This window comes from Protomyctophum parallelum, assembly GCF_964188405.1.
Source record: "Protomyctophum parallelum genome assembly, chromosome: 7".
Taxonomy (NCBI): Eukaryota; Metazoa; Chordata; class Actinopteri; order Myctophiformes; family Myctophidae; genus Protomyctophum; species Protomyctophum parallelum.
Genome location: NC_139705.1, coordinates 28,600,989 through 28,625,902, shown reverse-complemented (window position 1 = coordinate 28,625,902; position 24,914 = coordinate 28,600,989). Strand labels below are relative to the sequence as shown.

General features: G+C 43.3%; 1 protein-coding gene across 1 annotated transcript in view; it reads left to right on the top strand.

The window, feature by feature from the left end:
- Positions 1-24,577, top strand: part of abtb1 (ankyrin repeat and BTB (POZ) domain containing 1) — a 39,403-nt gene extending 14,826 nt beyond the window's left edge. The window contains exons 7-12 of the mRNA XM_083769168.1: positions 7,708-7,824; positions 9,037-9,149; positions 15,972-16,070; positions 16,977-17,144; positions 18,412-18,612; positions 23,005-24,577. Coding sequence (XP_083625294.1) covers positions 7,708-7,824; positions 9,037-9,149; positions 15,972-16,070; positions 16,977-17,144; positions 18,412-18,612; positions 23,005-23,211 — 905 coding nt within the window. The 3' untranslated portion in view covers positions 23,212-24,577. The remainder of the gene's footprint in view (positions 1-7,707; positions 7,825-9,036; positions 9,150-15,971; positions 16,071-16,976; positions 17,145-18,411; positions 18,613-23,004) is intronic.
- The last annotated feature ends 337 nt before the right edge of the window (positions 24,578-24,914 follow it).

Genomic DNA, 24,914 nt, shown 5'->3' with positions numbered 1-24,914 from the left:
ACGTTACTTTGGAATGGATTTATATATTATAGGCACGGAGGAGAGGCCAGCGCTGGTTGAAAAACGATGGGATGTTATTCATTCAATTCATACAAGCCTAAATGTTCACATCAAGTTACAACCACAGTTCCTTTGGTCTTTATAATGGCTAGGTTATTTAATATTACATGCTAGGCTTGCTAGCTAGCAGGCTACATTTGGGCAGAGTGAGGAGGGACTGTGTCTTGAATGCTGCCACTGCAACCCACACGAGTGGTCGTGACGGCAAAATCCACGTACAGTAGGCTTGTATATGATATGAAAACAATCAGCCAGGATGAATGGATTAGTACGTAGGTTGGAGAAGTAGTCGATCTCTATACTAAAATTAAGAAAGAATAACATGACACAGAGACGGTCACTGCTTAATTAAATTAATTTAGGACCTTCCTTCTAGCAGTTAATTTTGTTTTATTAAACACATTTCTCCTGAGTTTTTGTAATGGCATCATCATGCTATTATGCCCATGGATATGCAGAGTGAACTTAGTGGACTGTAGGACATAATGTTATAGTTGTAGATTTCCCTATGCAAGTCAATGGGAAAAATGTATTCACTAATAGATGCTGTAGTACAATCATAAGTACACCATTGATGTGTGATGTATATTTGTTGGTAATATTCTGCATAGAAATAAAGCTATTGAATATTTTCACTTTTGGTGTTGCACTTTGTAGACGGTCCCTAACCGCTCAGCTGACCGTCTGCTGCCCATAGAGATGCATATAATGTACTGTATTAAAGTCGGAGGTTGGCTTTTGTGCTTTATCTAATCAGGATAAGAATGAGACGTTTTTTGTGATTTAGGAATGTTTCGTTCCTGAGTACTCAAGTGTTGTCGACAGGGCAGCCAAACGTTAGTCATTGCATTTGTCTGTATGTATTTTATCATTGTATTTTACGGGATGTGTGTTTCCCTTCCGTCGAGTGGTGGCTTAAATTATTGATATGTTCTGATCCAACAGAGCCACCCCGATAGATAATCATTCCGTTGTGATCGTGGCCGTGCTGTTCAATGTTTCACATTAGGTGCAGGAAAGATGAGATATGTAACTGTGCGACGCACGTCGTCAGTGACCAGGCGTGTCACCCGCGTTTGGTTTGAAGTTATAATATGAAGTGACGTTCAAACATTGCATTGCAAAGTGGTTAAATAACCGTAGTAGGCTATGCGCCATGTGTAAAGGCCTATTCATAGTCTGGATTTTCAGTGGTGAGGTGACCACCGCTCCGGTGGTGAGCTGACCACCGGAGCTGAAATAACGTTGAGCGGTGGTGAGTAAAAACAGAGAGAAGGGCTGGAGCGGTGGCGGTGGTTTGCTCTTCACCGCGGCTCGTGACGTCATGTTGTAGTTTGGTGGTCACCCCACCACCGTAAATCCAGACTATGTATGAGCCTTAACAGCTGCCTGTCTCTGTCTGCCACAATGGTGCCTGCACTGTGTTTCCCTTCCGTCGAGTGGTGGCTTAAATTATTGATATGTTCTGATCCAACAGAGCCACCCCGATAGATAATCATTCCGTTGTGATCGTGGCCGTGTTGTTCAATGTTTCACATTAGGTGCAGGAAAGATGAGATCTGTAACTGCGCGACGCGCGTCGTCAGTGACCAGGCGTGTCACCCGCGTTTGGTTTGAAGTTATAATATGAATTACGAATTGACGTTCAAACATTGCATTGCAAAGTGGTTAAATAACCTTAGTAGGCTATGCGCCGTGTGTAACAGCTGCCTGTCTGCCACAATGGTGCCTGCGCTGTTTTTACCCGTGTGTGGTTTGAATCGTCAATCGCCTGTCTGTGCAAAGGGGGATCCCGGTCACTGTGAAGGCCGTAGTACTGTAAATATGACATGAATATGAATGCAAAGTAGTGGTTCAAGGTTGATGTGTGGACAGGCTAGCTGTTGCTGCTGTGCATGGTGAGATGTGTGCAAACGGTGTGGATGGCTGGCCTCTGTGCTGGTGGAGAAGTGTGACGATTATGACGTCACAGCAACTTTGCCCGTGGGATCGTGTGGTGATGTAAAAACAATATCTGTACAGTAAATATGACAGTTGCGTCGGTAAAATGTAGCCTAGCTGGATTCTGGGAGTGTGCACATTTTTTTTTGCCATGGAGAGATGTGTGCTAATAGTGTGGCTCGGTCAGAGATAGACCACGGACAAATAAACGGGTTTTTATTCACTAATAAATTCATTATTAATGTTATTGAAAAAATGGCTCCGTTAAGACCTCCATATAATTATGGTCCATGAAAACTGGGAGCGATTGGTGCAGGCAATGAGGAGATACGCCGGTGTTTCTGACATTCATTCAGACATTCAGACATTCATTCATGCAGACATTGACTGAATTATAGTATGATAATACTTTTTATATAATCAGTATAATAGTGGGGCAGCCGCAGGATGGAAAAGGGCGACCGTGCGGAAACCTTTACATATGGTAATGAAACATTAAAACACCTGCGGCTTATAGTCCAATGACGTAATTTCAAAAAGCCAGACGTTGGAGGGGCTTTTGCGCACTTGTGTGAAGTGAGGGGCCGGCACCTTGTCTCAGTCTTTTGCTGCCACAGGGCATCACAGAGGACATGATTATTTTGGGGCCATATTTTACTGCTAAGTACGAACATGTTCGTACCCAAAGCTTTACACCGCACAGAGCCATAGAGTAAAACAGAGTTACTCCGTTCACTTCATGGGGCTTCAGTCCAACGGTGGCTCTCTTACATAGACTTCTATTGGTTTGTCCCTATTTGAAGGCTTCAAATGACGACAAACGGAAGTTTACGGAATGCATTGCAGTGAAGGTGCAGCCAGTGAAAGAGTAGAGATTTACTCTGGTCTCCACATCATAAAAGGAGACCAGACCCTCCTCATAATCCACAAACACTCCCACTTTCTGGAGCTCCTCTCTTACAGGGAGGAGGACAGCAGGGCCAGCAGCAGCCCAGTACTCATTTACATTCCTCAACGCTAAAGTCCAGAAACCATTGTTAGGACTCAGTATGTTTACACCTTTCCTGTTGATGGACTCTCTGGCCACTCCTATTATCCAGTCAGTCTTCCCTCCAACCTGAACCTCGTAGTAAAACCTTCCTGAAGAGAAGCTTTGTTCTTTGTTCTAAAACATTGACACATCTAGAGAATCTCTCTGTGTTGTCTGGGAGATTCTCCTTACGCTTCCACGACTCACTTGTTTTCCATCGTCAGACAGGATGAGTTTGGGATGTGCTGTATCAGGGTCCAGAGTTACATCCACATCATATTTCTGGAAATGTTTCAGCTCAACATCACACATACTCCAGGACCTGGCTAAGATATGTATGCACTTTTCTTTTAAGATATTATTTTGCGGCTTACGCCTTTTTATTGTTTTTTTGAAGGGACAGACAGTAGGCTGACAGGAAACGGGGGAGAGAGATGGGGGAAGACATGCAGTAAAGGCCGTGTTGGGCTCGGGAGTCGAACCCGCGGCACACTGCGACTGGATTACCAGTCGGGTGCCCAGACGGTTACGCCACCGCCTGGGCCGATATGTATGCACTTAATTTAGCGGAGAATATATCAACTGTTCTTGGCTAATATGACCGCTGCGAACAACTTGGTAACTGTGAATTTTTTTTCAGAATACTCAATAGACCATATGCACATGCATCGCACTGGCATTTCAGACTCGGAGACCTCGTACACACGGGAACTGCCCATAGATCCGAAGTCCCATTAGTCCGAACATGCATTAAGGTTGGCGAACATGAACTGCTCCCATGCTTGCGGTTATGTTTAGGTTAGGGTTAGAGATAGGGATAGTAATTTCGGAACAATTAACCTTCTGACTAATGACATGGCACCGTACACACATATCAAACCACGTGACTTCCATTGGAAAAGCATTGAGCCTGAAGCGGCCATGAAACACAGACGGAACAGATCATGTCCGTCCGGCATGTGTGTACGAGGCCAGAGCCGCAGTGCAGTCCTGCACTGTGCTCAGGCAGTACAGTAGAGAGAACAGTGAACGGTGTGAGACTTGCTTGCTACTGCTGGTTTCCCTCTGGTTTGCGCACCAAACGAGCTACTAACCACCAGTTAATTTGCCAAGTTGCCATATGCTTAAATGTTTTATAAAATCAATCGGATTATCACATGATATAGCTGAAGCGTGAGCATCACGTTTTCGTCATGTTGCACTGAGTCTCATTAACCCAGCTGGCTGCGATGAATAAAACCTATAATTATTAATCAACGTCACCAAATGATCCATGGTGATATATAACTTAAACGCTAAACGTAAAGCAACTTCACTTCAGAGGAAACTAAGGGAGGGAGCTGCAGCTGCTATTCTTGTTTACTCACCAGTCACCACCACCACTGTATGGAATCCATTAGAATGATTGGAAATGTAACATTAATAGCCTATTCTAACGTGAGTTACATACATCCTTTATTTCGATAAGTCCGTTGATCTCCGTTCTCACTTTCACACTGAAACACGCCGCCGCCGCGCCGCCATTTAGTGCTGTTTTTTTTTTTCTTTCTTTCTTTTCTGCCAGGCTTTTGTCGGGCTTCAGGCTTAACATTATGGTAATTTTTAGGGTTGGGCCGAGCCTCGGGCCGACCCAGTTAGGGTACGTTTGGGCCGGGCCATAATTGTTGGGCCCATACATCCAAACAGACAATGTCCTATCTAATAGTATTAAATTATGTCAAACTCACCAACATTGCAGCTTTACGAAGAGCTTTAAGTTTAATTATCCTCTTTCTATCTTCAATAGAATATCTTCTGCAGGTGTTTTTTTTTCTAAGTATTGGAGTTTGGAAGTGCTCATTGCATAATCACTCAACGGACCTGTGTACCACCTGTTTTGAATTTACACATAATGCAGGAGGCAGCTGGATGTTGTGTTACTGAAAGGGAGTGCTTCCAAACTTCAACACTTGGAAAAAAGTCACCTGTAAGGAATTTATTGACATAAAGTAGCTCATAACATGGTTATGGTGGATTTTTATGAAACAAAAACTTTGCAGATAGAGCATCATTCAAGCTTTTCGTACAGCTGCAATGTTGATGTAATTTAATACAATTAGATAGGACTTTGTCTGTTTGGATGTATGGGCGGTCAAGGGCAAATTGCGGCTAGTTTCCACTCTGCCATTAACTTGTGGAAAGATGACCGCCGTGTGCATATGGTATTAAAACATGAGTATTCTGAACATTTTGAGCATCTCAGGAAATCAGTTTAGAAGATGGAGCCATGTTTGAAGTAGCTGTCTGGTGTGGTCATTTCCGGGTATTTCGCCCCGGATAGAGAATTCTTCACAGTTCCAAAGTTGTTCGCAGTGGTCATATTTTCCAAGAACAGTTAAGATATTCTCCGCTAAATGAAGTGCATACATATCTTAGCCAGGTCCTGGAGTAACAGCTGCTTCTTCATCTGTAGACTGAGTGTCTTCTCCAGCAGAGACACAGCTGTTATCACGGTCCCCACATGTGAAGACTGATGAACATTGACCTTTGTCCAGTCCTTGGTGGGTCTCCACCCTGTGTTGATGGAGGTGAAGTACTGGAGGAGGTGGTCGTCAGTGTGTGAGAGCTGATTCAGCTCAGAGCTTCTCTTCTCCAACTGAGTGATTTCCTGTTGCAGATCTTCAATGAAGACTTCAGCTTTTTTCTCTGTTGTTTTCTGCTTCTCTTTAATCACACCAATGAGCTTAGCCTGGCTTCTCTCAATACAGCTGATCAGAGCGGTGAAGACCTGCACACTGTCTGCTATCACTGTATCTGCATCTTTCCTGCTGAGCTCTACTGAGCGTTTGACCTCCTGAATCTTCACTCGTCTCTCCTGGATCATCTGCTGGATTTCAGACTGTGTCTTTGCTTCATATTCTTCTTTCAACTTGTGACTCCTGAACTGATGAACCATCTCAGAAATAAAAGTATTGACAGATACTTCTGGTCTCTTATTGAAGATCTTTGCACACAGTGGACACTTGCACACATCACTAGTGTCCCAGTAACGTGTGATACAGGCTTTGCAGTAGTTGTGTCCACACGGAGTGGCGACTGGATCAGTGAACACATCCATACTAAGATTGGGCGATATGCCAATCTTTTTCAACCGCCAATCGTCTGACCAATATTCGCCGATTGACGATGTATTTGTGTCATAAAAGTAAAGTGAGAACAGCTCATTGCAGGTCGCAAAAAAGCCAGATCTACAAGCTCTCAAGGCGCCACGTCCTGCCTGTTTTCGCAGCTCCGTTCGCTAGGCGTTGAGAGCTTGTAGATCAGTCTGTTTCTGCAGACTGCAGCGCAGCTGCGCAGCCAGGGTAACTTGCTCCCTTCCCTCCCCGCACCGGTCGTCGGAGGCTCGGAGCGGAGCAGCGGAGCCCACAAGCTGCTGCGGCCGGGCTGATCCACACAGGCTCTCAAGGCATCGCGTCCTGCCTGTTTTTGCAGTGCCGTTCGCTACGCGTTGAGATCTGTCTATTTTTGCAGTGCTGTTGTCGGGGTTAGTTCACGTTGTCAATAAAAATAACTTAGATTACAGGCGGAGATGAAGTTCAATCAGTGGGTTGCATCCAGTATTGGCTACACGCTAAGCTAATGAATGATCCCCGTGCCTATACACTAACACTAGTAGACAGTTATTTTATTTTCCCCCCCGCCACTCACGGGTGGCGCATTGGGATTGTCATGAGACACGAGACAGCAGTGTGCATTCTGTTGTGACTGTATATTATTAAACTGCATGGGTCTGGACTCCGGAGCTTAAACAACATGTAGGCTACAGCCTCCCTCGGCTCCCAGCCTTTACTCTGGCTGGCGGCTGCCGTAAGTGCCGTGCCGCGGTGCCCGATGCTGGCTGCTGACAGTGCTGAGTGCGGGGACTGTGGGAGTATACCATTATAACGGGACGGATTTCCACCCGGCCGCTGTTACTACTTTGCTGGGCCAAATTGATTCACATGTTGCTCACACTTTACAGGTTATCTGGGCTAAATCGTCCCGAGAAATCGCCTAATAAAAATATTAGACGATTGGATTCGTATATTCGCGATTGACGATGTATTCGTATCGTCACCCAACCCTAATCCATACAGATGGAACACAGGAAGTGCTCTTCAGACAGGAGACTGCTGGCGGATGCCATCTCTTCACAATGAGAATAAAAGTGAAGCAGTGAGCAAATATTACACGACTTCAAAACCGGGAATATATATAATCCAGTAAGAACTCGAACAGCCGTTGTACGATCGATTATGTGTGACTACTGATGAAATAATAATTTTAAGGTCTTCTCCTTCATTCGTCTTTCTCTCGGTTTCTCTCTCTCTTAGGACTGACGACCTCGCAATGTGTCATCAGCTCTTAAGCCGAGCTTCGGTGAATCTTACGTCATCAAACGTGACGTCAGGCCCTCCCAAACGTGGAGTTGTAAAGTTTAAAATAATAATTGTTAAAGAGGTTAAACGCTAAGGTGACACAGATGACTAAATGGTTTAAAGTATTTTAAATGTTTTTTTGTTTTTAATCATTTTGAATTACGGAACAGTGTGAGAACTAATTATTTAGTACTCTTCTGTAGAATCGGCATCAGGTCTTAATGGGTTCAAAGGCGGTACAGTTATGGTACTTTAAAGTCCAGTTTGTTTTGTTTGCAGGACGGATGGACATTGACGTGAGCCTGGTGGAGGACTGCAAACGGCTGGCCAAGCAGTGCAAGATGGGCGAGCTCATCGAGGAGCTGGAGATCAAGTGTAAACAGGTGTACGAGTTTGGTACGTCCAGCACGCACACACACACACACACACACACACACACACACACACACACACACACACACACAGTCTAACCACTTGTATTCTCTTAGTGTCCAATAAACCAGGAACGTGTGTGACGGTGTTGACTCGAATAGTTCGGCTATTTTCGCTTATTCTAAGGTGAAAGAGTATTTGACGTGATCAAACTAGCAATAGAATACAATTATAGAAGCGTCTTCCAGAAACATGAATGGTCTCAGAAATGTCATTTTCTTTTCAGCTGGCCTTAAAACATCATTACATTTTCAGTCTTGAGAATTTATTTTCCTTTATTTCATCGGTTCTCCTCCTAACAGTGTCTAATAAAACAGGAACGTGTGTGAAGGTGTTGACTCTGTTCTCCTCCCAAGGGCTCATTCACACACTATTGAGACAGCTGTCTTGTCCGTCTCTTGTATCTTGTCTGTGTTTAATGGCCGCTCCAATGCATTTCCAATGGAAGTCACATGGTTTGACAAGATAGTCTTGTTTTGATTGTCAAACCATGTGACTTCCATTGGAAATTCATTGGAGCGGCCATTAAACACGGACAAGACACGGACAAGACGGCTGTCTCAATAGTGTGAGTGAGGCCTAGCAGTGTCTAATAAACCAGGAACCTGTGTGAAGGTGTTGACTCTTTTCTTCTCCTCCTAACAGTGTCTAATAAACCAGGAACCTGTGTGAAGGTGTTGACTCTTTTCTTCTCCTCCTAACAGTGTCTAATAAACCAGGAACCTGTGTGAAGGTGTTGACTCTTTTCTTCTCCTCCTAACAGTGTCTAATAAACCAGGAACCTGTGTGAAGGTGTTGACTCTGTTCTTCTCCTCCTAACAGTGTTTAATAAACCAGGAACCTGTGTGAAGGTGTTGACTCCGTTATTCTCCTCCTAACAGTGTCTAATAAACCAGGAACCTGTGTGAAGGTGTTGACTCTGTTCTTCTCCTCCTAACAGTGTCTAATAAACCAGGAACCTGTGTGAAGGTGTTGGCTCTGTTATTCTCCTCCTAACAGTGTCTAATAAACCAGGAACCTGTGTGAAGGTGTTGGCTCTGTTATTCTCCTCCTAACAGTGTCTAATAAACCAGGAACCTGTGTGAAGGTGTTGACTCTGTTCTTCTCCTCCTAACAGTGTCTAATAAACCAGGAACCTGTGTGAAGGTGTTGACTCTGTTCTTCTCCTCCTAACAGTGTCTAATAAACCAGGAACCTGTGTGAAGGTGTTGACTCTGGAGCCTCACACCTCTCAGCTCCAAGAGGAGATCGCCCAGCTCGCAGATTGTGCACTTCCTGCGCAACTAAGAGTAAGAAAGAATACTCACACACACACACACACACACACACACACACACACACAAAGGTTTAATGTTTGTCTTTAGTTCAATGTTTGTTTTGTAAACGCCATTGACAATTGAATGGAAAATGTACGTCATAATGTAACGCATTACATCTTATTGTCTCTTTATTGTTAATGGCGTTTAATGTTTGTTTTGGCACCGTTTGTTTTATATCACCATTACATCACCTAATCAACATGAGTTAGACTTGAATATATTAGCGCCCCTCACTTCACACGGGTGTGACTTTTTTGAATTACACGGCTTGGTTGAATGCTTGATTCTGATTGGTCATTCTTAAAAGGTATGTCCTTGCACCCTTGGACTGCCAATCCCAATTTTTTTGTTTGGGTAACAAATTGGCATATTTTTAATTCATCGTTTTAACATACAAGAAAGATCTGGTGGTTTGAAAAGATGTTTTTTTTCTTCTTTTTTTTCATTGATATTGTATTCTCTCGAATTGCCACCAGATGGCGGGAAAGCACCATTATGCTGATTTTGGCCAAAATAGGCGAATCTTCCTAAGTCACTTCCGGTTCAACGATCAACAACATCCTGTAGTATTTTGACCCTAGTCAATAGCTTGGCTGGTCCGGATTGCTAAGCTAATGCTATATTTTTCATAACTAAGCAAAATATCACATTATTTACAGCGACGCACATAGAGACGGCGCGCGTGCACGATAGCGCACGATCACGCGGATTTCGGCCGTTTTTTGGTAAATTACATCCAGCATTAGTGATATTAGCGAAAAAATATAAATTTTTGCTCTTTTGACCCCGCGATAACTGATATTGATTGTCATTCCGTTTTTTCCGGGAACGGCAGGTTTGTATTTTTAGCAATAATCAGTTTTTTCCGGGAACGGTAGGCCAGGGGTTAAGTCCGTAAGCAAGGAAATACGGTAGATTATGCCTTACAATTATACACTACCGTCATTCTTGTTGTTGACCTTAGTTCTACCATATAGCACAACTGTGGTTCACATTTGACCCCTCTGACCCACGGAACTCTATGGTTTAGTGTCCAGCAGCATCGTTGACGTCCACGGTATATCTACCTGTTTTCGGCGGGAATCTTCTGGAGCTCCTTGTGTGTGTATGTGTGTGCGTCACTTCCTCCACACTAACTATTCAGCCAGTGTTGCCATGTCTGCTTATTATAATAAACGACCTTTGGCTTGTTTTTACTGTAAGTCGCTTGTACATAAATTATTGGTAGTTGCTGGTTGTGTTTTTTGGGCTTGTTTCCTAATGTTGTTTAAACCAGTGGTTCACACATATATTCACTACACGTCAAGGAACCCCAGATGAATATGTCCACGGACGTCCATCCGGAAAATGTGGTGCCAGCCCAGGGACCCCCGTACAAGATTTGTGTTAAAATGTTTAAATCAAATTAAAAATATTTCAATGTATTCTCAATATATATATATTTTCTTTTTTAAATAACACATGTACAACCTCACAACGTGTCGCTGTGAGCTTGTAGATCTGCTAGTTGAACATAGCCAATGTAAAAACATCCGTACTTAGACCTGGCCGCTTTAGAGGAAGTTATGCACCTTTAGAGTATATATGAATAGAGACGGCACCAGATTTCTCATGGGACACTGGAAACATGTGGATACGTCATTTACAATCCGACTCTTAACCTCCATTCATGTATAGTTTTCACAATAGAGGGCGTTCTTCCGCAACCAGTGAGTTGACCAAATCTATGCCAAATCACGAGACATCTCGTGGTAAGCTATTAAGCCATTTTGGGTGGAAACCCCTTTTGGGTGTTTTAAGCATCATGTTATACTTTATCTATTGAAAAATATTTTAAAGGCATTTTTTTAATTTCGGCCTAAATGGGTTAATGTCCTCGACTGTTGCGTTGGGACCCCCCTGGGTGTCTCGACCCTACAGGTTGAGAAGCACTGCTATAGGTGACTGTGGGGAGTCAAGTTCCAAAACTTCTAAATCGTCACGTCACTTCCCCCGAGCTGCTCTTCTTCTACCCCTCCCCCGTCTATTAAAACTCAATGTGCTCCTCCTGGTGTGATTATCCCCCCCTTGCGGAAGACAAGGACAGTACGCCTTTTTAACAGTGTATTCTCTCGAATTGCCACCAGATGGCGGGAAAGCACCATTATGCTGATTTTGGCCAAAATAGACGAATCTTCCTAAGTCACTTCCGGTTCAACGATCAACAACATCCTGTAGTATTTTGACCCTAGTCAATAGCTTGGCTGGTCCGGATTGCTAAGCTAATGCTATATTTTTCATAACTAAGTCAAATTAACCTCAAATCAACCCCAAAAGATCGCAAAATATCACATTTTTTACAGCGACGCACATAGAGACGGCGCGCGTGCACGATAGCGCACGATAGCGCACGATCGCGCGGATATCGGCCATTTTTTGGTAAATTACATCCAACATTAGTGATATTAGCGAAAAAATTTAAATTTTTGCTCTTTTGACCCCACGATAACTGATATTGATTGTCATTCCGTTTTTTCCGGGAACGGCAGGTTTGTATTTTTAGCAATAATCCGTTTTTTCCGGGAACGGTAGGCCAGGGGTTAAGTCCGTAAGCAAGGAAATACGGTAGATTATGCCTTACAATTATACACTACCGTCATTCTTGTTGTTGACCTTAGTTCTACCATATAGCACAACTGTGGTTCACATTTGACCCCTCTGACCCACGGAACTCTATGGTTTAGTGTCCAGCAGCATCGTTGACGTCCACGGTATATCTACCTGTTTTCGGCGGGAATCTTCTGGAGCTCCTTGTGTGTGTATGTGTGTGCGTCACTTCCTCCACACTAACTATTCAGCCAGTGTTGCCATGTCTGCTTATTATAATAAACGACCTTTGGCTTGTTTTTACTGTAAGTCGCTTGTACATAAATTATTTGGTAGTAGCTGGTTGTGTTTTTTGGGCTTGTTTCCTGATGTTGTTTAAACCAGTGGTTCACACATATATTCACTACACGTCAAGGAACCCCAGATGAATATGTCCACGGACGTCCATCCGGAAAATGTGGTGCCAGCCCAGGGACCCCCGTACAAGATTTGTGTTAAAATGTTTAAATCAAATTAAAAATATTTCAATGTATTCTCAATATATATATATTTTCTTTTTTAAATAACACATGTACAACCTCACAACGTGTCGCTGTGAGCTTGTAGATCTGCTAGTTGAACATAGCCAATGTAAAAACATCCGTACTTAGACCTGGCCGCTTTAGAGGAAGTTATGCACCTTTAGAGTATATATGAATAGAGACGGCACCGGATTTCTCATGGGACACTGGAAACATGTGGATACGTCATTTACAATCCGACTCTTAAGCTCCATTCATGTATAGTTTTCACAATAGAGGGCGTTCTTCCGCAACCAGTGAGTTGACCAAATCTATGCCAAATCACGAGACATCTCGTGGTAAGCTATTAAGCCATTTTGGGTGGAAACCCCTTTTGGGTGTTTTAAGCATCATGTTATACTTTATCTATTGAAAAATATTTTAAAGGCATTTTTTAAATTTCGGCCTAAATGGGTTAATGTCCTCGACTGTTGCGTTGGGACCCCCCTGGGTGTCTCGACCCTACAGGTTGAGAAGCACTGCTATAGGTGACTGTGGGGAGTCAAGTTCCAAAACTTCTAAATCGTCACGTCACTTCCCCCGAGCTGCTCTTCTTCTACCCCTCCCCCGTCTATTAAAACTCAATGTGCTCCTCCTGGTGTGATTATCCCCCCCTTGCGGAAGACAAGTAAAGTACACCTTTTTAACACTAGAACACGCCACATGTTCCCACACATACAAAATCCATTCCAAAACCCATCCCAGAGTCAAGTCAGCAACCTATCTCACTGCTAATAGAGTCCCCTACAACAGAAAAGGGGACTACTCAGGGTTAATTTGGTCAATCTCATTTTTCCACATCGCCTCCCTTCTAATAAATCAATACACTATGCCCCCCGCCAAGCCAAATTAGCTCTCTGGAACCTCAGGTCACTTAACGAGAAACAATTCATCTGCAATCATTTTACAACATCCTAATGCTCACGAGACCTGGCTAAAAAACGATTTTAAGCTTCTAAACGAGCACCCCCCCCCCCCCCCCCCCCAACCTATTCCTATCTACAGAACTCCAGGCTCTCCAGTCGAGGTAGCGGAGAATTTGACTCCTTTGAATATTTGGCCTTCTGCACTAAACAACATACTCTCTTCGTCTTAGTTTACCGTCCCCCCAAACCAAATTACTCTTTTCTCACTGACTTCTCAGACCTACTTTCCCTAATTATGCCTACATTTGATAGAGTCGTCCTCCTAGGCGACTACAATGTTCACACCTGCTGCCCCAGCAATGCAGCGGCTATAGACTTCCTCAGTCTAATTGATTATTGTGATGTTACAGCCCACCCAACTCATAAACTAGGCCATACTCTTGATCTGGTTTTGTCATCTGGGGTGAACATTTCGAACATTGAAATAAATCCTATAGGGGGGGGGGAGTCTCTGACCACTCCGTCATTGGTTTCAATATGTCGTCCGTCCCCCCTTCCACCAACGTATCGGCCCCCACCCGCTCTCGGTTCATTAAGACACAAAACAACTATAGGCGACTGACCCCTGACCTGGGCTGGGGTTTGCAATGGTGATCACTTTCCCATATGTGGGAGAACAGCAGACTTCAACCTCACTGATTGGCCAAACTGTCCATGATGTTTGTGCCGCTGAGCCCATATAACTGGTCGCACGCACAATAGAAATGCATTGTTTTACAGAAGGAATACAGTTTGATCCACAGTAGAACTGCATTGTGTTATAGAAGGAAACGGAGGGAATCCACTTTAATCCACAGTGCTGCTGGTGTGAGAAATGTTGTGGTGGATCGTTCATCTCGGGGAAGACTTTGAGAAGGAAAATAGATTATTCGAAGCACGGGCTGTTGCTGTGGGCAACAAGTTGTACTCCTTTGGAGGTGACACGATCGACAGATCACATGGTCATCTTATCGATGTGTACTTCTTCAACACAGTGTCTTTACTCTGGACAAAGTTTCCTCCAGTGACGCCTGGAAGAGGACAACGTCACCGTTGAGGTTTCCTACATGCGCCATGGCCACACAGCTGTGCTACTAGGAGACATCGTCTACATCTACGATGGAGCACGACAACGTGCTTTATGAATTTGAAGTTGACGCCCACAAATGGTCCAAACCCAGTGTTTCTGGGTCTGTTCCAGAGGGGAGGAGCTACAACTCAGCCTGCGTCTTGGGGAAGGTCATGTTTATCCACGGAGCAGGCGCCCATCTGACTGTAACCACTAATGACACCTACAAGTTGGACACCAACACAATGGTCTGGACTTTAATTAACACCAGAGGAACTCCATTACCTTCTTCATCAAGTCACCTTGCTACCATCATCGGGACCAAGATGTTTGTATTTGGGCACTACAACAATGGCATCGTCACAGTGTTTGACACAGAGACCAACCACTGGGTGAGAACCTTCTGCACAGCCTCTTCCAGAAAGCCCCTTCTTTCATCAAGCCTTTACCTACAATGGAGAGATGTACATTCCTGATGACTACTCCAATGATCTGTGGAAATTCAGTCCAGAGTTCTTCTCCTGGAAGAAGGTTGAGCCCAAGGATCATCTCAGTACTGGATGTGCTATTGCATGGTGGGAGACCATATCATCCTCTTTGGAGGACACAACACCCCTGAAGGGGGCTGTATGTCTTAGACTTCAGTCCTAGACATTATGTAAGCTAGCAGTTATTCAATACGATCAGGAGTAGTCTGGACTGCCAGACTCCAAGATAGCCTGATCTAGCTAGATCCCTAGGTACTTGTAAGATGAGACCCGCTCAATTTGTGCCCCCCTCAGAGCCAGTATATGGGGTCCCCTGTTTCCATTCTTGTTGTATTTGAAAACAACATATATTTTGTGTTGCCTACATTTAGGGAGAGCTTAAGACCCGCTAGTGCTCGCTGAATAATATTAAAAGCAGCCTGAAGGTTAGCTATAGCTTGGCTACTGGATGGAGCAGAGGTATAAATAATTGTGTCATCCACATAGAAATGAGTTTTACAGTTCATAATATTCTTTGATATTTTGTTAATATAAATGTTAAATAACATGGGTTTAAGTATGGATCCTTGGGGGACTCCCTTTTTTTACATCTAAGAAGTTGGATTTAACATCTCCAACCTTGATAGCCTGGGTTCTGTTGGAGAGAGTCCTGGAACCAAGGTGATTGAGAACCACTGGTCTAGAAGAAGGTAGACAGATAAACAACATGCTCCTTCTTAATTAGCGTGGCTCGATGTTTTATTTTTTAATTTTCACTACATTTTATCATGGCTATTCATTTCGTTGACTAAAACTATAACGAAAAATGTTCATCGACTACCTTTATCACTGAAGGAAAACTAAATATATTGTCATTTCCGTCAACACTGAAAACTAGACTTTAATGTTAGGGAGAGACTAGTGGAAAAGAGATCCAGTAGAACGTTTTGTTTGGTTGCGCTCGGGTGTTGTGCTCTGAAAATAGCAGATCTACATGGTCACTACGGCTATTTACAGCATGCAACCACAACTTATATATTTTTCCTCAACAAAATCAACTTTTCCCAGACAAAATCAACTGTATATTTAGTCGACTAGACTAGCTAGATTAAAGACTATGACTATGATTAAAGACTATGACTAACAAAATCAGAGTTTGATGTCAGTAGTAACACTATTGTGCTCTCGTGTGGATTTGTCTCCAGGTGGGATTCGGTGAGCTTCCCTTCGATGGAATCGACAACTTCCCAAGTTACCACGACATCTGCTTCAGAGTGGACGGCTACAACTTCCTGTGTCACAAGGTAAGGCTCGGTACCCAGGCTTTCATTTTGATGTAGCCTCGGTACCCAGGCTTTTATTTTGATGTAGCCTCTGTACCCAGGCTTTTACTTTGATGTAGCCTCTGTACCCAGGCTTTCAGATCGGTGAACCAATAGGATGCCTTGCTCAAGGACACTCCAACTTCAGTGTCGACGTGTCCTTGAGCAAAACTCTGGCTGCTCTACCGACCACTCTACATTTTGGGGATGAGTCACCTTTAGCAAAGCCCCACCCTCTACCACTTAGACACTCCCACTTGGACACTTTCCAGCCGGGCTCATTCATTCCAATGTAAATAGCATGGATTTTTAACATTAAATAGTGGTTCATTCTTGGAACCAGACCTTCAAAATTTCTTCCAAATCTGTCAACAAGGCCTGCCACATGCACTGGAAAAATATGTGCGTGGCATTTCTTTTATTAAACAATGTTTTATCATATAGGAAAACTATTGGTGGAGAGGTTTGTCTAACCCATGTTATGCTTAGCTGTGGTTGGACCATAGCAGTTTGGGGAGGGGCTTATCTATAGGTCAATTAGTTCACCCAAAAATGACTTTTTCTATTGATTACTTACCCCATGGAGATTTGAATTCATGGACTAGGGTGCTAGTCCCTCCTATATTCAGCTATTAGTGTAGATTTCCGTCTTGCACAAAGTGCAATTCCCATTGATAATTAATGGATAATGTACGACATATGCGGACGAGCATATCGGCATGTTAAGTCATGATGATGTACGATGATAAGAGCGCCCCTCACTTCACACAGGTGTGTGATTTTTTTTAAACTTTGTGTGTTTGTGTGTGTGTGTGTGTGTGTGTGCGTGTGCATGTGCGCGCGGGTGTGTGTGAATGCACGTGCATGTGTGTGTCCCTGCACGTCCAGGCGTTTTTCTGCGGCCGCAGCGACTACTTCAAGGCGCTGCTGGAGGACCACTTCAGTGAGGGAGAGACGCTGGCCAGTCAGCCCAGCACGCTGGTCCTCACCCTGCACAACATCTCACACCAGGTGTTCACCTGCATCCTGTATTACCTCTACAGCGATGACACAGAGGTGAGGGTTTAAATACTCGATTTACCACGGTCCCCAAAGAGGGGTCCCTTTAGGCCGGGAGTGTCAAAGGGAATCTGTACATGCTTAGAAGGACAATACATTAATGAGGGACGACAAGAATTCAGAAGTATGAGCGTTTTTACTCGAGTAAGGAGCAAACTTACATGACTTGTCAACTGTCGACTGACAGATGAGATAATTTCACAGGAAATGGCTGTACTTTTATAAAGGGTGTTATTAAATGTTAACATCTAATCATTTCTAGGAGAGGAGTTCCAGGGGGTCCCCTGAATGATAGTTAGGAACCAAATGGCCCTTATGGGTACCTCAGAGAAAATGGAACCAAACATTGGTTCCATTTGTACACACTCTCTGAGTTAAATTAACATTGGTTTTAACAATATAAATTGTGGGTCCCAGAGATTTTTTTAAAAGCCATTAAATGGGGGGTCCGTAACCTAATGCATGTCGAACTGGGGGTCCTTGAAATTAAAGTGAAATTAATCACTGCTAGAACCGTCATACAAATCTTCTCTTATGGGGGTCCCTTTCAAATGGGGCTCCGCAGACTAATACATGTTGATTTAGGGGTCCTTGACGTTTGGGGAAACACTGGTCTACCACATCTACAGTGACAACACAGAGGTTAGTGTTGAACCCATTCTGGACGGGAACCCCTTTTGGTGTTTTAAGCATTTTTATACTTTACCTATTGAAAAGCTCATAGCGAGGCACAGAGGGCCGCGCTACGACCTTGTAGATCTGCTATTTTTTTTAAATCGTGAAAATCGGTGCAGTGGCTGTTCAAAGGTAACTTTAACCAACTCAGCGGTCGGTGCAGTGGCTGTTCAAAGGTAACTTTAACCAACTCAGTGTTCGGTGCAGTGGCTGTTCAAAGGTAACTTTAACCAACTCAGTGTTCGGTGCAGTGGCTGTTCAAAGGTAACTTTAACCAACTCAGCGGTCGGTGCAGTGGCTGTTCAAAGGTAACTTTAACCAACTCAGCAGTCGGTGCAGTGGCTGTTCAAAGGTAACTTTAACCAACTCAGCGGTCGGTGCAGTGGCTGTTCAAAGGTAACTTTAACCAACTCAGCGGTCGGTGCAGTGGCTGTTCAAAGGTAACTTTAACCAACTCAGTGTTCGGTGCAGTGGCTGTTCAAAGGTAACTTTAAACCTAGCAGGGAGGCTTGAAACACGGCAGTTTAATCAACACATGTGTTAACTCCAGACAACGTGTTTGACGTGCTGTGTTGTTATTTTTCTCCAGTTGACTCCAGACAACGTGTTGGACGTCCTCTGCATGGCAGACATGTACCTCCTGCCTGGCCTGAAGCGTCTGTGTGGGAGGACCCTGGCCACGACCATCTGTCAGGACAACGTTCTGAGCATCTGGAAGACCGCCAAGCTGTTCCTGCTGTCGCGCCTTGAGGACCAGTGCACCGAGTTCATGGCCAAGATCATTGAGAGGGTAAATATATAACCCTCAGAGGACCAGTGAGGATAAATATATAATCCTTAGAGGACCACTGAGGGTAAATATATAACCCTTAGAGGACCAGTGAGGGTAAATATATAACCCTTAGAGGACCAGTGAGGGTAAATATATAACCCTTAGAGGACCAGTGAGGGTAAATATATAACCCTTAGAGGACCAGTGAGGGTAAATATATAACCCTTACAGGACCAGTGAGGGTAAATATATAACCCTTAGAGGACCAGTGAGGGTAAATATATAACCCTTAGAGGACCAGTGAAGGTAAATATATAACCCTTAGAGGACCAGTGAGGGTAAATATATAACCCTTAGAGGACCAGTGAGGGTAAATATATAACCCTTAGAGGACCAGTGAGGGTAAATATATAACCCTTACAGGACCAGTGAAGGTAAATATATAACCCTTACAGGACCAGTGAGGGTAAATATATAACCCTTAGAGTACCAGTGAGGGTAAATATATAACCATTACAGGACCAGTGAGGGTAAATATATAACCCTTAGAGGACCAGTGAGGGTAAATATATAACCCATAGAGGACCAGTGAGGGTAAATATATAACCCTTAGAGGACCAGTGAGGGTAAATATATAACCCTTAGAGGACCAGTGAGGGTAAATGTATAACCCTTACAGGACCAGTGAGGGTAAATGTATAACCCTTAGAGGACCAGTGAGGGTAAATATATAACCCTTAGAGGACCAGTGAGGGTAAATATATAACCCATAGAGGACCAGTGAGGGTAAATATATAACCCTTAGAGGACCAGTGAGGGTAAATATATAACCCATAGAGGACCAGTGAGGGTAAATATATAACCTTTAGAGGACCAGTGAGGGTAAATATATAACCCTTAGAGTTCATGGCCATGGTCATGGAGAGGGGTAAATCTATTATAAACCAGTAGGGAGCGCTGTCACAATTACACATTTTGTGACTACTTTAATTAGAGGGACTGTCATTGGCTGCGTTTGCATGGACACATATTCCACTGAGCGGAGTGCGGAGCGACCGCTGTACAAATGAAGGTGAGCAATGTGAGCGAAAGGGCGAGCAGCACAACAGCCCTCTGGAGCGAGGAGCGGCTTTGCCCTCCCCTCACATGCTCTGCTCAGAACCCTAACCCTTTGTCCTCCCCTCACATGCTCTGTTCAGAACCCTAACCCTTTGTCCTCCCCTCCCCTCACATGCTCTGCTCAGAACCCTAACCCTTTGTCCTCCCCTCCCCTCACATGCTCTGCTCAGAACCCTAACCCTTTGTCCTCCCCTCCCCTCACATGCTCTGCTCAGAACCCTAACCCTTTGTCCTCCCCTCACATGCTCTGCTCAGAACCCTAACCCTTTGTCCTCCCCTCACATGCTCTGCTCAGAACCCTAACCCTTTGTCCTCCCCTCATATGCTCTGCTCAGAACCCTAACCCTTTGTCCTCCCTTCCCCTCACATGCTCTGTTCAGAACCCTAAACGTTGGTTCGGAACTGGAACCAAAAAACGGTTCCAAGAATCTAGAACGGAACCAGTTCTAGAACCAAAGTTATTTTGGTGGAAAAGTGGCCTCTGTTCGGGAATGAATGAATTCTGAATTAAGAAATATTGTCCACGTAAACGCAGCCATTGTGGATTTTTTTAATTTTCCTTTTCATGTCATATGAAAGCAGCAGTAGCTTACAATTGACATGTCAGTTTGACCCACCCGTTTTGGAGACATGGCCACAAAGATCCACTTCTGTGATCTGTGACATTTTCACAGCTAATAATTAATAGGCCTACTTATAATTGTAATTATAAAAACAATATAGGACCAAGTCCTTTCAGGACTGCTTGGTCCTTTAATAACCAGCTGGCCTGCTGTCACGATCACACATATAACCCATTTACACCCGATTCTAAAACAATCTGAAAAAAAAACAATGTTTCTATATCAGTGGTTCTCAAGCTATTTCATGTCAAGTACTGATATGTAATTGCCCGCCGAACCCCCTTCTGAAAATATGTTGTTCCCCCAGAAGCAAATATTTTAGTTAAAAACTTTCACTCTGAAAGAATATTCAAAGATTTGCACCACATTTTCACAATTAAAAAAATAAATAATAATAGCAGCATCTACAAGCTTGTATGAGCTTGTAGATCTGCTCTTTTTCAATAGCTAAAGTATAACATAATCCTTAATACACCAAAAGGGGTTCCCGTCCTGAATGAGTTAAGTTGGCGACTAATAAATGATTGAGATTAATGATTTTATTACGTGTTGTGATCTTGTAGATCTGCTTGTAGTTTGGGTCCCGGCGGGGAGACATATAATTAAAAGTTTAGGAATATTGATCTATAAACAACACAACACCAACTTCTTTATTGTTTTTGTTATCATTCAAATGAATTGAATTGACTTAAAGGTATATTCAGTGATTTCACTTAATTCAAATATCACTTATTTTTTTGTTTTGTTGTGATAATCCTCCCTACTATAGAGTGTGCTGGCCATATAAGGAGTTGCTCCCTGTCCCCACTTAACCCCTGGGGGTCAAAAAACCGTAGGTTTCGTTTTTGACTCTCTATCCTGATTGGACGAAAGGCTGGGTCCCACAGCCAAAAACGAAACCTAAGGTTTTTTGAGTGAAATCACTGAATATACCTTTAAAGTGAGACGCTATGCAACGCTGATCCCTAGTGGTAGCTTAGCTTTAGTCACACTTTAGTCACCTGGAATGTTTTACTGTTAGTATAGTTTTACTCGACTAAATATCATAAGATTTTAGTCAACTAAAATGTGTCTTGTTGCCGTCGTAATGAGTGATTTTTCACTTGCTGAAAATAGCCGATCTACAAGCTCACAACGGTCACAGTGCGACACATTGTGAGCTTGTAGATCTGCTATGAAACATGCAACCAAGTGTATAATGACTTATACTGGATGTCTTGTCCACTAGTCCCTTCCTAACATTTTAGTCTAGTTTTTATTTGTTTTCATTTAGTTTCCACTTAGTTTTCGTCAGTGAAAAAAGGTAGTCGACATTGTTTTAGTCACCGAGCTGCAGTGGCATGCAGACATTTAGAGGGTGCTCAAGTGAAAAAAGGGCACCTTGTGCAGCACGTGGAACCGTCCGGTTGCCTTAACCCATTCTGACCTGAGATCAGATTCTAAAAATGTCAGTCGCTCTTCGATTTAAAAAAAAATAGCAGACCTACAAGCTCGTATCGCGCCACTCGGTTGTGCGATACGAGCTTGTAGATCTGCTATTTTTAAATAGCTAAAGCATAACATGATGCTGACACCAAAATGGGTGCCCGGTCAGAATGGGTTAATATTGTGAGATTTATAGATTTTGGGGCATAAATAATATATTAGAAGCATTTTTTTATCAAGAATTGATCAATGGGCCCAGGCCGTAGCGTAACGGTCTGGGCACCGGACTGGTGATCCAGTCGCGGTGTGCCGCGGGTTCGACTCCCGAACCCGACACGGCCTTTACCGCATGTCATCCCCCCATCTCTCTCCCGTTTCCTGTCAGCCTACTATCTGTCCCTTAAAAAATCAATAAAAGGCGTAAGCCGCAAAAAATATCTTAAAAAAAAAAAAAAAAAGAATTGATCAATGTCACCATGGTCCACATACTGTACACTGTACAAAAAACACTTTTGCTGTGACATTGCACATTGCTGTCCAGATGGCAAGGGCACCCCCTAGTGTCTATCTGTGCACGCCACTGCCGAGCTGACTGAGCGTGCGTACCACCTGTTTCCAATGTACATAATGCAGGAAGCAGCAGGATATTTCTTTACTGATAACGATCAAGTCCAAACTCTGTCAACAAATTTGTTGACATACAGTAGCTCATAACATGTCTACGGTGGATTTGTTTTTGAAACAAACTCTTTGCAGATAGAAAGAGGATAATTCAAGCTTTTTGTACAGCTGAAATTTTGGTGAGTTTGACGACGTTTAATACAATCCGAGAGGACTTTTCTGTTTACAATTTTACAATTTACAATATAGGCATTTAGCAGACTTAATCCAGAGCGACTTACATTAAGCAAGAACAAAAAGCATGGCAATACATTACATCACATACATAAAAAGTAGTTATCATGAAGGTAAGAACGTAACAGTTGAATATCTAATATAATGAAACTATAATATATACTATATACTTTAGAGTGCTATGACTACATAAATTGCTAGTGTAGTGCTGTCTATATAAAATGCTATGTCTGCATAAAATTCTATCTTTTATGAATCTATACTGTCTTTTAACTAGGAGAAAAATTGAGTTGTTTTTTCCTGATGCTGCTTGTGGATGGAAAAAACTAATAGACATCTTGAATTTCCCTCTCTCTCTCCCTCCCTCCCCGCCACTCCCCCCCTACAGCTGGTGGACAACCCAGAGTTTGCGGAGATGATCCGTGAGGACGCTGCGTCTGTGGAGAACCGCCACAAGACGGACTCCATCCCGCTGGTGGACGACATCCGCTTCCACATCGCCAGCGACGTGCAGACCTACAGCGCCATCGAGGAGGCCAATCAGAAGCTAGAGGCGCTGGAGACGCTGCTGGCTAACATCGACCTGGAGTGCTGAACCAACCAGCCGACGTTGCTGTTTAGTTTGGTTAATATGCCCCCCGCGTGGTGGAAAATGGAGGGATGGATGGAAGTGGGTGCCTGGGACGTCCAGCAACTCCATGTAAAATTGGCTATTTTGTCCAAAATGTAAAAAAAACTACATTTAAATAAATAAGATATTTGGAAAATGTTTTAAAGTAAAGTATACATGATTAGAACTCGCTTAAACATTCAACATTGAGGTCTAATATTTCTACAATTGCTACAAACCTACCTGTAATTTAGGGCAAAACAAGAAGTTGAAGGATACCAATAGTCTGATAATGACGTACCGCCTATGTTACTTAAGACCATTGTCTTAACATTTTAGACAAAATAGCCGCTATAGTGCCCTCCTATATTCCATCCTTAAAGTTATCCTCCAGCCCGGTTATACAGATGTTTTGTTTTTGCCCCTGATTTTTCTCATCGACTCATGTAGGTGTGCGCCAGTTAATCAATTTAATTAATATTATTCTTTTCTTTTTCTGCCATATTGTTGGCAGACAGTGTGGATTGACACGTAGCAATGCTGTCAGGCTGACATCAGTGTGTAGATCAGTGTCACGTTGAAAGTCACACACGTTACCGCAGTGAAATTTGTTCTCTGCATTTGACCCATCTCTTGGAGCATTGAGCTGCAGCCAAGGAGCGGTGAGCTGCAGCCAAGGAGCGGAGAGCTGCAGCCAAGGAGCGGAGAGCTGCAGCCAAGGAGCGGAGAGCTGCAGCCAAGGAGCGGAGAGCTGCAGCCAAGGAGCGGAGAGCTGCAGCCAAGGAGCGGAGAGCTGCAGCTGTGCAGCTGCTCAGGAATCATTTGATTAGTGGTTTGACCCCCCGATTCAGCCCACTGATGCTGAGTTCCAAGCAGAGAGGCATTGGGTCCCATTTTTTTTACAGTGTTTGGTTTGACCCGATCGAACCCCAGCCTCCCAGTTTCAGGGCAGACACTGTCTGGTTATATTTTAGTTTGACTGTTTTTCGTTTTGCTATTTTTGCACGTAGTGCAAGTTTTAAACAGCTTGGTCAGACTAATCAATTTAGTACATTATTAAGAATAATACGGTAATAATAATAAAATACATTGGATTATTGTTTGTTGATATACAAAAATATATACCGGTGTGTGCTTCTCGATTATTTGATTGTTCTGAAAAGTAATTGATATAATATTTGGTGCGACTATAACTTTATGTATCAGGTTATCATGTTGATGGTTGTGGATGATTCAAGAGGAGCTGCTTATCAGCAGAGATCATATTTAATTCACTTTTGGCCAAACGCCAAACACGTTGGAATGAATGAAACTACACTTTGGCATAGCAGGCAGAATTAATTAAAATACATGTTGGCATAGGCAAACGGAATGAATTAAACTACATGTTGGCATAGCAGGCAGAATGAATGAAACTACATGTTGGCATAGCAGGCAGAATGAATGAAACCACATGTTGGCATAGCAGGCAGAATGAATGAAACTACATGTTGGCATAGCAGGCAGAATTAATTAAACTACATGTTGGCATAGCAGGCAAACGGAATGAATTAAACTACATGTTGGCATAGCAGGCAGAATTAATTAAACTACATGTTGGCATAGCAGGCAAACGGAATGAATTAAACTACATGTTGGCATAGCAGGCAGAATGAATGAAACTACATGTTGGCATAGCAGGCAAACGG